Genomic DNA, 13,704 nt, shown 5'->3' with positions numbered 1-13,704 from the left:
GCAAAATATAAAGAACAGCACTGTGTGATGTCTTTAAAGAAAAACCCATATCTGTGAGATTGATATGCAAAAAGAACATCATCTCAGTGTTATCTAAGCAGAGAAATTAGGGCAGGTTATTTACTACTTACTAATATTTCTAAAGGGGTTATGTATGGTTTAAACAGCTGGGTAGTTGTTTGTTAGACTAAACTTAGTCATGATTTTTATCTCTTTTCCATTTAATTTGTAAGGAGAAGCTCCAGCAGTTCCTGTCTTATTTAATCAAGGAATGGGGGATTCTACTTTTGAATTTCATTCCATCCTGAATTTTGGAGTTCAGTCTTCGTAAGTATTTAAAGAGTTAAAAGAGTTTGTGAAGTGGAGTGTCATGGCACATACTTGAGGCAGAGGCGGGTGGATCTCTGAGTTTTGAGGTCAGCCTGGTTTATGTAGTGAGTTCCAGGAGGCCAGCCAGGGCTACATAGTGAGACCCTACCTCAAAAAAAAAAAAAAAAATGGTAAAAATAAAAATTGGAGCTAACCTTTTTTCCCCTTCATTTGTAAAACTGTCTCTTTATCCATTTTTTCTCCCTAAAGTTTTACTTAGTAAAATTAGATGGTTTGAGATTCTTTTAGAAAAATGTTATTGGGGTGTGTGAGTGTGTGTGCACATTTGTGTTTGTTTAAATATACGTATGTTTTGGAAGGTGGGGGGTCACGTTCCCTGGCACTCTGATAGAAGCTGGAGGACAAGGCCCCAGGAACCAACCCAGACTGCTGGGCGTCACAGCAGACAGGCTTCTCCTGAGCCACCTGAAGTGACCAGGAAGAGGCTGCTCCCTGCAGCCTGCCTCTCCATAAGCAGTTTTGACAAAATAAACAATAACCAAAGCTACAAGAGGATCAGAATGTGAAGACTTCACTTAAATGTCACATTTTGTTTGCCAGTGACTTTCTGAAAAAAATTTATGTCACTTTACCCTCAGTTTGTATTTACCTACAATTGAAAGTACCCTAGTCTACTTCAAAGTTACAAAAGATACTTTGAAAAATATGCCCCAGATGAGGTATTATTATTTTGTACATATGACTACCTCATACCTTTTTGCTTACAGTCCTTTTTCATATTACCTGTTTTATTGCTACTCAAATACATGTTAAAAGTGAAACCAGAAACTGTCACTCCAAATGCTTCTTGGGGTTACCTGTCTTGCATATACACAGTGCATATAATGTGTACACACACACACACACAAACACACACACACACTTCAATGCAGAAATACTTTTCTCCCTTTTTTTTTCTTTTTTCTTTTTTTTTTTTTTTGTGGTTTTTTTCAAGACAGGATTTATCAGTGTAGCCCTGGCCGTCCTGGAACTCACTCTGTAGACCAGGCTGGCCTCGAACTCAGAAATCTGCCTGCCTCTGCCTCCCAAGTGCTGGGATTAAAGGTGTGCACCACCACTGCCCGGCTTTCTCCCCCCCCCCCCTTTTTTTTTTAAGAGTTGTTTTTGTTTTTGTTTTTATTTTTAAAGATTTATTTATTTGTTTTATGTATGCAAGTACACTGTAGCTGTCTTCAGACACCCAGCAGAGGGCATCAGATCCCATTACAGATGGTTGTGAGCCACCATGTGGTTGCTGGAAATTGAACTCAGAACCTCTGGAAGAATAGTCAGTGCTCTTAACCACTGAGCCATCTCTCCAGCCCCTTTTCTACCTTTTCAGAGTACCAAAACATGTAGATGAGATCTTCTTCCTTTGAACTTTAGTTTTCTTTCAATCTGTCCTTAGTTTGGGTCTGGACCCTTCCAGCTGTGCTCATTACTGCATCTTTACCTGTACAGTTATATGAACCAGTGCCATTTTGTAAGAGAATTTTCTACCTTTAGGCTACAGTTTGGTTTTCTCTATTTTTTTTTAATGAATAAATCTATAATGTTATAATCCTTAGTTTGACAAATTTGACACTTCACTTATTTTGATATTTAATAATCAACTAGATTGGATTAAGAATATGACCTTAATGAGACATACTTGGATATGTCTGTCATCTGTGGGCTTTTTTTTTTTTAAGATTTATTTTGTATTTTATGTATATGAGTGTTCTGTCTTCATTTCTGACTGTGTATCACTAGTCTTCCTCCTAGTGCCCGTGGAGGCCCGAAGAGAGGATGTTAGGTCCCCCGGGACTGGAATTACAGGGGGCTGTTAGCTGCCATGTGAGTGCTGGAGTCCAAATTGATCCTCTGGTAGAGCATCCAGTACTCTTAACCTCTAAGCCATCTTTCCCACCACCAGTGAGGGTTTTTCTTGAGAGGATTAATTGAGGGAGGGAGTTCACATGGAATACATGAACGTGAGGATATTAGCATGCCATGGCTGGTTGACCTGATTGAAGAACAAGGGAAAAAGGAGTGCACCCACATGTGAACAGGCAGTTCCACACTCGTGCTGTCCCTGCTGTGTCTTGCTTCCTCTAGCGTGCCTTTCCTCCATGATGAACTTATCTCTTGACATCGTGAGCCTAAGTCTATCCTTCCTTCCTTAAGGTGCTTTTTGTCAGATATTTGGTCACAGCAGTGGCAAAAGTAACTAATGCACTTAATGTCAAAAGGAATTAATTGTTTCTGTTGCTTTCTGACCTAATGAGGCTTCTCATTAGCCCTTTTTTTTCTAAAATAATGTACAAATTTCTTCTTGCTTTATTTTTAGGGTAAAATATTCAAATAGTATCAAGGAAATGGTCATTCTCTTCGCCACAACAATTTACAGAATCGGCCTGAAAGTGCCTCCTGATGAACTAGACCCGCGAGTGCCCATGATGACCTGGGGCACGTGTGCCTTCACCATCCAGGCCATTGGTAAAGCCGCTTTACAAAGAAAGATGCTGGAGGTTTCAGTGAGACAGAATCCACATGGATTGAACAGAGCATGTTTGCTCCACTGCTGATGACTGGGAAGAGTTTGCTGTGTTAAGGACTGCTACTATTGCAGTGGATTGGCATGGCCTAAGAATGTTTAATATTTATCTCTTTTTCACATACTGTGCTATTGGCTAGTATTTTGAAGGCTAGCCTTAAGCACTATAGTCAAACAGTGGCACTCTTACAACACTAGATCAAGAACAAGTGCAAATAGAGAATTAGCATAGGACTTTACAGGAAAATTATTTTATACTTTGAGAGACAAAAGAAAATAGAACCAAAGTCACACATAAACAAACAAAATTTACTGGTAGAGGAAGTATGGGGTGGCTAGGAGAGAAAGATTGGCAGATCCAGGTCTGGGTGGTAACCTGTCAGACACTTTGCCGTATTAGAAGTTTCCCAGGGAAAGGCAAAGCAGGCAAGCAGCACCGCGGTTTGTAAGTGGGCCTGGTGGGCGTGTCAGTACATAGACAGTAGTGTGTCTCTTTCAAGTCATCTTTATCCAAGCTAGCGTTCATTTCCCTTCAATACATTTTTTTGGTTACAGTTTTTACAAAACCTACATTTTCATTACCAAATCCCTTTCTGGAATAGTACACTGTGTCATAATTTGTATTGAGCAGCGTGTACACTTTCTTCTCCGAAGGTTTCTTGCTTCAGTCTCAGGATAGATTTGAGGAGCCACTCACAAACCTGTTAGACTCACAGCATGCATATAGGTCAATGCACTGGTGTGTATTTACTCAGTCTGAGGCCAGCATGGGTTCCACAGTGAAGAACAAACCAAACCACAGCTAAAAGAGTAAATTGTATAAGATTTTTGGATTTATTATGTTTTTCTTTTTTAAAGAAAACCTTTTGGGAGATGAAGGAAAACCTCTGTTTGGAGCACTTCAAAATAGACAGGTATGCATATTCCAGTAGATTTCAGTAGTTCCTGGGGTACTGTTCTAGAGCGGGGAGTCCTCGGCTTGTTTATCGCTGTGGCAGCTGTGCTCCCTCCTCTGTAAGGAGCTGCGGAGCATGTGCAGAGCACTGCAGTGTCAGTGCTGTCTGCTTTACCGAATTTCTCAGTTTCAATAAAGTGTAATTCACACACATTTCACGTGACTTGACTGCTTTCCTGCCCTCCCCTGTATTGCTAAGCCTAAAACCAGATACAGCCTGTATTTTCCCCTCACTGATGCTTCACCATCATATAACATTGAATATTAATGGCTTCTGCTCTAGACAGGTAATCATGCTGAGTTAAAGACTAGATCCTCAGGGCAGGGTCGATGGCTCAGTGGATAAAGACACATGCCATGAAGCCTGATGACCTGGCTTTGATCTCCAAAGTACACATGGCAGAAGAACAAATTGACCCCACTGTCGCTGACCTCTGCATGTGCTCCCACATACATGCACTGTATTAGTTAGGTTTATATTACTATGATAAAGCACCATGACCAAAAGAAGTTTGGAGAGGAAAGGATTTGTCAACCTAGAGTTGTACTCCATCAGGAAGGGAAGTCAGGACAGGAGCTCAGTGTAGAACCCGCGAAGCCAGGACTTTGCAGATAGAGGAGCGTTGTTTGCTGGCATGCTCCCCATGGCTGGCTCATTCTGCTTTCTTCTACACCTCTGGACCACCGCCCAGGGGTGAAACCACCTATAGGTCAATCTAATGGGGACATTTTCTCAGTTTAGGTTTCCTTTTCCCAAATGACCCTAGCTTGTGTCAAACACACCAAAATAACCAGCATATGTGCATACAACTGTACACACACATGTGCACATTGAAAAAAAAAAAGGGCAACCCAGTGGTCTGTGAGATGCTCAGTTGGCACACGCACTCACCACTATGCTTGATGATCTGAGTTCAGTCTCTAGGACACACATGTATGAAGCCCTTGATTAAATTCTCATAATAATAATAATAAAATTATAATAGTAATAATTATTATTGCCTGTCTATTCTTGCCCATATCCCTGAAGAATAACTAGTTAGCTATGTTTTTGTTGTTTTGTCTTGTTTTGTTTTTAAATGTGTGCTCAGTAGCTGTAAAAGTTGATGGGCACCTGCAGAATCTCCCGGCCCACTGCCTTGGTCGGCATTTCCCTCCTCCGTCGTTTCCTGACAGGTGCTACAAGAAACTCACAGTCCAGTGTGTGTTCCTGTCGTTCCCATACTGCTCCCGGGAAGAAGAAGCTGTATTTTAGTTGTTCCATGGCTTCTTATTATCATTTTAGAATTTCTAGACTGGGCGGTGGTGGCGCACGCCTGTAATCCCAGCACTCTGGGAGGCAGAGGCAGGCAGATTTCTGAGTTCGAGGCCAACCTGGTCTACAGAGTGAGTTCTAGGACAGCTAGGGCTACACAGAGAAACCCTGTCTCGACAAAAACCAAATCCAAAAACCAAAAAAAAAAGAATTTCTAGAAATACAGTTTTCACAGGATTCAACAGCCCCATGTTTAAAAGATGGAGTCTGGAGGCTCAGTGAAGAAGAGCACTGACTGCTCTTCCAGAAGTTCTGAGTTCAGTTCCCAGCAACCACATGGTGGCTCACAACCACTGGTAATGGGAACCTGGTGTCCTCTTCTGGTGTGTCTGAAGAGAGTGACAGTGTACTTACGTATATTAATAAATAAATAAATCTTTTTTTTTTTAAATTGAATGCGGGAAACAGAACAAAGCTGAGAACTGAAATGATCATAACATTTCTTTTTAATGGAAATTCAAAAGTATAGTGAAATTATAAAGCATTTTTTATGTACTAAAAATATTGTAGCTGGGTATGGTAGTGCTGGCCTTTAATGCCAGCATTTGGGAGAAGGACACACAGCAAGATTCCTCAGTTCGAGGGCAGCCAGGAATACATTGAAAGACCTTGTCTCAAAAAAATAAAATATTGTGAGTATTTGATAAAGTATATAATGTGTTAGTGTATAGTAGGCTAGGATTGGTTACTTATCATCCTAACCTAACTGTCATCTCCTATCCTTCCTTGTCTCTTACCTCTCTCACAATCTAGCATAATGGTCTGAAAGCGTTAATACAGTTTGCAGTTGCACAGAGGACTACTTGTCCTCAGGTCCTGATACAGAAACATCTGGTTCGGCTCCTGTCAGGTAGGCACTTCTTTTAATTATTACATAAGTATTTACCTGTGTTTTCTTCTGTTTTTATGTCATTATATGCCATCTAGAAGATGACATACTGTGCGGATTGTAAACACTGATGGAGTCTAACTGCCTACTGCAGACTTGCCCAAATAAGCTGATGCATCACCACCCTTTAATGATTGCAATGTTATTTTAAAATGTGTACTTTGGCTGGGTCTGTGATAGCACAAACCTTTAATCCCAGCACCTGGATAGCAGAGACAGGCAAATCTTGGTGAGTTCGAGTTCAGCCTGGTTTGCAAAGTGAGTACCAGGACAGTCAGTGATACACAGAGAGACCCTATCTCTAAAAGCCAACCCCCCCCCCCAAAAAAAACCAGAACAAAACAAAACAAAAATTATGCTTTTGGAGCTGGGCAGAGCTCGGAAAGGCAAAAAGCAGAGGCAGGCAGATCTCTGTGTTTGAGGGCAACCTGGTCTAGAAAGCAATTTCTAAGTCAGTCAGGGCTGTTAAACAGAGATACCCTGTCTTTATGTGCCAAAACAAACAAACAAACAAACAAACAAACTTCAGTTTATACTTGTTACATCTTCTTGATAATTTGTTCCCTTTGTTAATATGTGGTGGCCCTGTTTGTCTCTTTTCTCATTTGTTGTTTTGAGTCTTCTTTATTTGGTATAAGTGTTGATAGGTCAGCCTGTTAATAGCTTCCACAGTTACATTAGTTCCATTCTTTGGCTCAGTTTTTTAGTGTCTTGGAAACCATAGATAATTGGACTTTGACTTTATAAACTACTTAGTTTATTTGTGCCTTTTAATTGGCTAACAGACACTTTTTCTACTTAAAGATATTTTGAGAGGAACTTTAATGAAAATTTTAAGAAAATCGTATTTTAAAATATTTTTTCATTAATATTCCGGTTGTCTGAATTATTGATTTTAGCAGTTTTTGCTACTTTGTGGGTTCTTTTTTTACCCCCATCCTCTATCCCCTGGCTTCATCCCTATCACTAGATAGGAGAGAAAGAAGGATGGGGGGGGGGGGTGTGAGGGAGATATCCTTGATTCTAATTCCTTTCGTTTTGTTTCTTCTTTGAGCATGACTGTTAACAAATTGCAACCAACTTCCATGAATGATCCACAGCCAACTGCTGACTCTGTCTCTTGAGCCTCTAGTTCTCAGAATTCCAAGTGTTACACAATCACAGACTTTATTTGTGACACACAGATGTGTACATATACATACATAAATGAATGAATGAATAATCACTGTCTTTGAGAAAACTACCATCCTCACTAACAGTGAGGAGTAAGGCATGTCCATGATTGTAAACCATTAAGGGGCAAGAACCAGCGATGTAACTTGCTGAGTCAGCATGCAACACCTCAGAGGGGGAAAGAGGGCAATGAGCATCGATACGATGAGAGGAATAAGCGTGCTGAAGTTAACTGGTCGCTCTAATGGAGTTGGGGTTTATTTTTAAGACAGGGTCTCACTTTGTAGCTCTGATTGGCCTGGAACTCAAACTTACTGTCATTTTCCTGTCATGGGTTGGTTACCAAGAACTAAGATTGCAGGCTTGTGCTAGCCATGCTCCACTCTTCAAATAAATTTTATTTTATTTTATTTTTAAAAGATTTATTTATTTTATGTATGTGAGTACACTGCAGCTATCTTCAGTCACACCAGAAGAGGGCATCAGATCCCTTTACAGATGGTCGTGAGCCACCATGTGGTTGCTGGGAATTGAACTCAGGACCTCTAGAAGAGCAGTCAGTGCTCTTAACTGCTGAGCCATCTCTCCAGCTCCCCAAAGAAATTTTAAAATGAATATTATACTAACTAGGGAGCAAAGTTTTAGAACTACCTGTAAGAAAAAAATTGATGAGGAGAGAGCATTCCAGTCACTGAAAGGAACAAATCTCAGGACAGAGATTAAATGTCCTGACAGTAAAGCAGTTTGTTATCCTGGCAAAAAAATAAGATAGATATATAAATATGCTGCTGACTGCATTATCAGAAGTGCTGCTGAAAAAAAATTTTTTTTTAACTTTTTGAGATACGGTTTTTCTGTCCTGGCTGTCCTGGAACTCACTCTGCTCACAGAGATCCCCCTGCTTCTGCCTTCTTAGTGTTGAGATTAAAGACATGTACCACCACTGCCCAGTAAAAATATTTTAGCACAAAGAAATGAGACCTAGGAATTGCAAATGATTTTTCAAGGACACTGACTTAGACAGGGTTTCATTTCTGTGAAGAGAAGCCATGACCAAGTTGACTCTTATAAAGGCAAACATTTAATTAGGGCTGGCTTACAGATGTTCAGCCAGTTACCATCATGACAGGAAGCATGACAGCATGCAGGCAGACATGATGCTGCAGAAGGAGCTGAGAGTTCTACATCTTGATCCAAAAGCAGCCAGAAGGAAACTGACCTCTTCAGGCAGTCAGGAGGAGGCTTTCTTCTGCACCTTGAGAATAGGACCTCAAAGCCCACCCCCACAGAGGCTTACTTCCTCTAACAAGGCCACACCTACTCCAATAAGGCCACACCTCCTAATATTGCCACTTCCCATGGGCCAAGCACATTCAAACCACCACAGATCAGATACTCAGCCCGTTAGTGGCACAACCCTGTGATCATTTTAGTTTAAGATAGAGCATAAAGAGAACACTTCATGGTTATTATATGCCACATCTAGTATAAATCTTTTAAGAGTCTATGTTAACAAACTCCGTAGCAATCTGTAAATATTGAGCCGGGCGGTAGTGGCGCACGCCTGTAATTCCAGCACTCTGGGAGGCAGAAACAAGCGGATTTCTGAGTTCGAGGCCAGCCTGGTCTACAGAGTGAGTTCCAGGATAGCCAGGGCTACACAGAGAAACCCTGTCTTGAAAAAACCAAATCCAAAAAACAAAAAAAAAAAACAAAAAACAAAAAACAAACAAAACCCCCCCCCCAAAAAAAATCTGTAAATACTGTAGACTTAGAGAAGTTAAACTGCTTCCCTGTAACAAATACAAGAACCTATTTCAGTTTCCCAGTACAAGAACCTATTTCAGTCTTGTATCCAAAAATCATGATCTTAATATTTATGCTACTTACTTAGAATATTGGAATAGAGGTTAAGAAATTAGTCTGTGGAGAAACTTCTCTCCCTTGGTTTTAAAAGTAATAGCTGTGTTGGAGCTGGAGAGATGGCCCGATGGCTAAGGCTGCTCCGCTGTCATGAAGAGTGGAGCATACACACCAGTACCCAAGGAACAAGCCAAGCGTGCCACAAATAACCGTGTCCCCAGCTTTGGGGGTGAGGATGGGATACGAGTGGAGACAAGAAAATCATTGGGGTTTGCTGGTCCGGGTAAGCCAAGAAAATGTTAGCCCTCAGTTGAGAGGGAAACTGTCTCAAAGGAATAGGCAGAGACTGATAGAAGAGATAATGCATCCTTTTCTGACTTCTGCCTTTGCACACAGGTGAGCATACCTACCAGCATGTGCATACACATGTACATGTCTGCTCACACACACCAAAATAAATTTAAAAATTTTAAAACAATAGCTGTACTGGGTCTGGGGTGGTGGCTCAGTTAGTAGAATTATTTTCCAAACAGATATGAGGATCTGATTTTGTTCTCCAACACATACATAAAAACCAGGCATGGTGGTATGCAAATTTAATACCAGCACTAATAAGACAGAGACACGTAGATTCAAGTTGCTGGCTGGCCTGCAAGCCTAGACTAACTGGTAAGCCATAAAACCAGATGAGACATCCTATTTCAGAAAAACAGGGTGAACAGCACCTCTGGCTCCCTATTGCCTCTACACACACCTATACACACATATAAAAGCACAACTATACAAGTGGTTTTCTTGCTTTTATATATACAAAACTATTTCTAGTCAGGCATCATGGCTCATACCTGTAGTTCTAGCACTTAGGAGGATGAAGTAGGAACATTTTTAGTTCCCAAACTAGCTGGGACTTTAGTTTGCTACATAGCAAAGCCAGCTCAACAAACACAAAAAGAAATGAAAATCCTGTTGCCTTAACTTCTTGATCTCATTTTCTTGCCTGTTCTTTTCTTCCCTAGTTTTCATTAAAGACTGATCAAATTTAAAAGATAACACTTTGTAGTATTTGTCAATTAAACCCATTTAATGGTATCCTCAGAGGCACCAAAATGTGCCACTGTCACACAAAGAAAGGAAATTCAGCACTTCCCCTGGGATTAATTTAACCAAAATTGAGCCCAAGTTTGATTCTCCATTTCTCTCCCTGTGTCTTCCATTTGCCTGTGACTTACGTTTTCTGACTTGCCTTTCTCTGCCTACCTAGTATCTGTCTCTTACTCTGTCTTGTTCCTAATAGAAAGCACAGAAAACATGGTATGGTGAATGAATAAGGGATACTTAATCTTGTAATACTGAGGGGTTTTGTGCATTAATAATTCATTTTTATTAAACATTAAAAAACAGGCAAATGGGCAATTAGATGATGTGAAGATCCCACTCTGAAGGGTTCTTTTTTTGTTTTTGTTTTTATTAGATATTGCTTTATTTATGTTTCAAATGTTATCCCCTTTTCTTGTTTACCCCTCTGAAAACCCCCTACTATCCCATCTTCCTTACTATCCCATCTCTCTTCCTCCTGCTTACCAACACCCCCCCGCCCCGCCCCCATTTTTCTGTCCTGGCATTCCCCTACACTGGGGAATGAGCCTTCACAGGACCAATGGCCTCTCCTCTCATTGATGTCTGAAAGGGCCATCCTCTGTTACATATGTAGATGGAGTCGTGGATCCCTCCATGTGTACTCTTTAGTTGGTGGTTTAGTCCCTGGGAGCTCATAATACTGAGTTTTACAAGAGATGTTTACCTCCAAATGATTCCAAATGACCCTAGAGCACCCGGTACTGCAAACATATTGTTACCAAGCAATATCAACATGCCATTTCCAACATTTATAGTGGCTATTTGTTGCATAAGGTCACTTTCATCTAGTTTGCTGTTTTCAAATGATTACCATAACACACACATATTTACACAATTGTATTGCTGTCCGGATCAGGGTCATGGAAGTTACATATTGCATTAGCTTTGGTTGTAAAAGCTGAATACAGGGGAAATCCAAGGCCAGTAAGGTCGGTTGTTAACATTGTTCTCTTAAAGGCAGACTAAACAAACAGGCAGGTTGTTAAGCCAAGTCCTAAGTGAACCCAAAGGATATTATTAAGTTGGTTGTTAGGTCCAGTTAAAGTTTCAGTTTCTTTGAGAGTAAGAGATATTTTCATAAAAAATGTATCACATTCAGTCTGTCGATACTCCCAATATAATACATATAATCCTGTATAGGAAGATTTTCTTTCTTTTTTTTTCTCATTAAATGGATTTTGTTTCCATTTATCTATCTATCTATCTATCTATCTATCTATCTATCTATCTATCTATCTATCTTAATGTGTATTGGTAGTTTGCCTACATGTATGTCTGTATGAGGGTGTCAGATCCCCTAGAAGTGAAATTATAAACATTTATAAGCTTACATATGGGTGCTGGGCATTGAACCCAAGTTCTCTGGGAAACTCACCATTGCTCTTAACCACTGAGCAGTATGCAGGAAGGTTTTCTATGTCCTCCTTTCCATTGCAAGGTTTCCCAGTTCACCATCTTAAATCTGCTCACATACTATGTATTACAGAACATTTAGAAATGTTGGCAGAAAAGTGATAGAGGAAATGTTTCCATAAAAGCCGTTCTTGTGGGCAGCAGTGAGACCAGGGACATAGCTGTGGCAAGTGCATTCCGCATGGCTTCAGTCACCTATCAGTACACAAAGTGGGTCAGTCACTCAGCATTTCACAGACGGGAGGTGGGGGCTGCTAGGGAGTGGGCCTGAACCTCACAGTGATGAGCATGTACCCTTGTTTCTAGCAAATATTTCTTGAGCAATTTATTTCAGGTTTTTCTTCTAAATCTTATCTTCAAACTCTTAAGCTACATGTAATACTTTCTAGTGACCTTTTATTCTGTTACGGTTCCTTGTTGTTATGACAACCGTACTTAAAAGTGTGGTGCACTCATCTCTGTTCTCTAGCCCCATTGTGTTTTTATTTAATGCTTCCAGTTTTCATTTTATTCAAGTACATCACTGCTTCACTGACTGAATTATATTAACTTTTGTTTTAGTTGTTCTTCCTAACCTACAATCAGAAAATACACCATGCCTTCTATCTGTAGATCTATTTCATGTTCTGGTAAGTGTTCAGTAAAATGATTTTGAAGTCACAAAACTTATAATTTCATAATTTTTCTTACTTAAATTCATGTTTTCTGTTCAAAATAATAAAAGTTTTGATGTTAAAGATGCTACATTTGATGTTTTATCCATTCTTTTCCAAATACAGATTTCACTGAGTCATCAAAATTATTTTTAAAATGAAAGCACATTTATTTTTTAATTTATGATTGGTCTTGTATTTAGTTTTATTTGAAAATATACATACAAATAAACTTTTTCTAATTCTCTTATGGCTCCTCCCCACTCCCTTTTTGTAACTTGTTTATATCCTATGCAATGAATTACTATGTAAGCTATAAGTTAATATAATCATTAATTATCTAGTGATAGCGACCAGGCTATAAGTACACAACAGCTTCCTTCAAACACCTGTGGATAGGTAGCAATTCTTGGGAGTTTTATGCAGAACTTTTCTATCCTTGCAATAATTTTATTCTTTTAAACCTAGCCTAATGAAAACAGTGGTAAGGTTGAAAACCCTGGATTTTATGGATATCAAGTTAGCCAATCCCCCCTCCCACCCCATTCATACCTTATAATCTAAGTCCATTCTCAGTAGCTGTTCACCTTGACTCTCTTTTGGGATCCCCTGGGGAATCTTAAAAAGATCCTAACAACTGGACCTTACCTCAGAGTCTGATTTTGTTGGATTGGAATGAGGCCTGTGTGTCAGTAATTTTTAAGAACATCCAAGTGTTTGTAATACAGAATCTTCAGACCTACACAGCAGAGAACTACTACCTATGCCTACAATAAGTAAACTCAGCAAAGGGGTTATTTAATGATGGTCTTTGCTCACCATTTATGGTACATTATAATTATAATCTAAGATTCTGTTGAATAGCACTAGGAAGAGTATGGTGGTTATTAAAAAAAAAAAATCAAGAAAACTTCATCATTTGGCGCCCTTTACATTTATCTGGAAGTCAGTTTGTCATGGCCTTTTTCAGTTACCGTGCTGCTGTCCATTTCCCTTTCTAGGTGGGCGCTGTCTTAGCATTCCCATCCTTGTACTGGGATGACAACGTGGATCTGCAGCCTTCATCACTCAGTTCCTCGTATAACCACCTTTATCTCTTCCATCTGATCACCATGGCACATATGCTTCAGATCCTCCTTACAACAGATACAGGTAAGGCTCCCATCTTCACCTGTGCTCACCTGTGAGTAATATTTACCTGTGCTTTATTGGCAGAATGAATTATGTTTGGATTAATCATGTATTTCTAAGTCTCATGTTATGTCTTGTGTTTTTCATGTATTTCTTTTTTTTCTCTTTTTTCTTTTTGGTTTTTCAAGACAGGGTTTCTCTGTATAGCCCTGGCTGTCCTGGAACTCACTCTTGTAGCCCAGGTTTGCCTCTGCCTCCCAGAGTGCTAGG

General features: G+C 39.9%; 1 protein-coding gene across 3 annotated transcripts in view; it reads left to right on the top strand.

Moving 5' to 3' along the window:
- Positions 1 to 13,704, top strand: part of Ubr1 (ubiquitin protein ligase E3 component n-recognin 1) — a 121,706-nt gene that overhangs the window by 87,111 nt on the left and 20,891 nt on the right. For all 3 annotated transcript variants that reach the window (XM_052183354.1, XM_052183355.1, XM_052183353.1), the window contains exons 34-39: positions 234 to 327; positions 2,699 to 2,847; positions 3,764 to 3,819; positions 5,929 to 6,025; positions 12,212 to 12,279; positions 13,305 to 13,455. In XM_052183354.1, coding sequence (XP_052039314.1) covers positions 234 to 327; positions 2,699 to 2,847; positions 3,764 to 3,819; positions 5,929 to 6,025; positions 12,212 to 12,279; positions 13,305 to 13,455 — 615 coding nt within the window. The remainder of the gene's footprint in view (positions 1 to 233; positions 328 to 2,698; positions 2,848 to 3,763; positions 3,820 to 5,928; positions 6,026 to 12,211; positions 12,280 to 13,304; positions 13,456 to 13,704) is intronic.

The sequence above is a fragment of the Apodemus sylvaticus genome, chromosome 5 (assembly GCF_947179515.1).
Source record: "Apodemus sylvaticus chromosome 5, mApoSyl1.1, whole genome shotgun sequence".
In the NCBI taxonomy this organism is placed as follows: domain Eukaryota; kingdom Metazoa; phylum Chordata; class Mammalia; order Rodentia; family Muridae; genus Apodemus; species Apodemus sylvaticus.
This window is presented reverse-complemented; position numbering and strand designations above follow the sequence as displayed.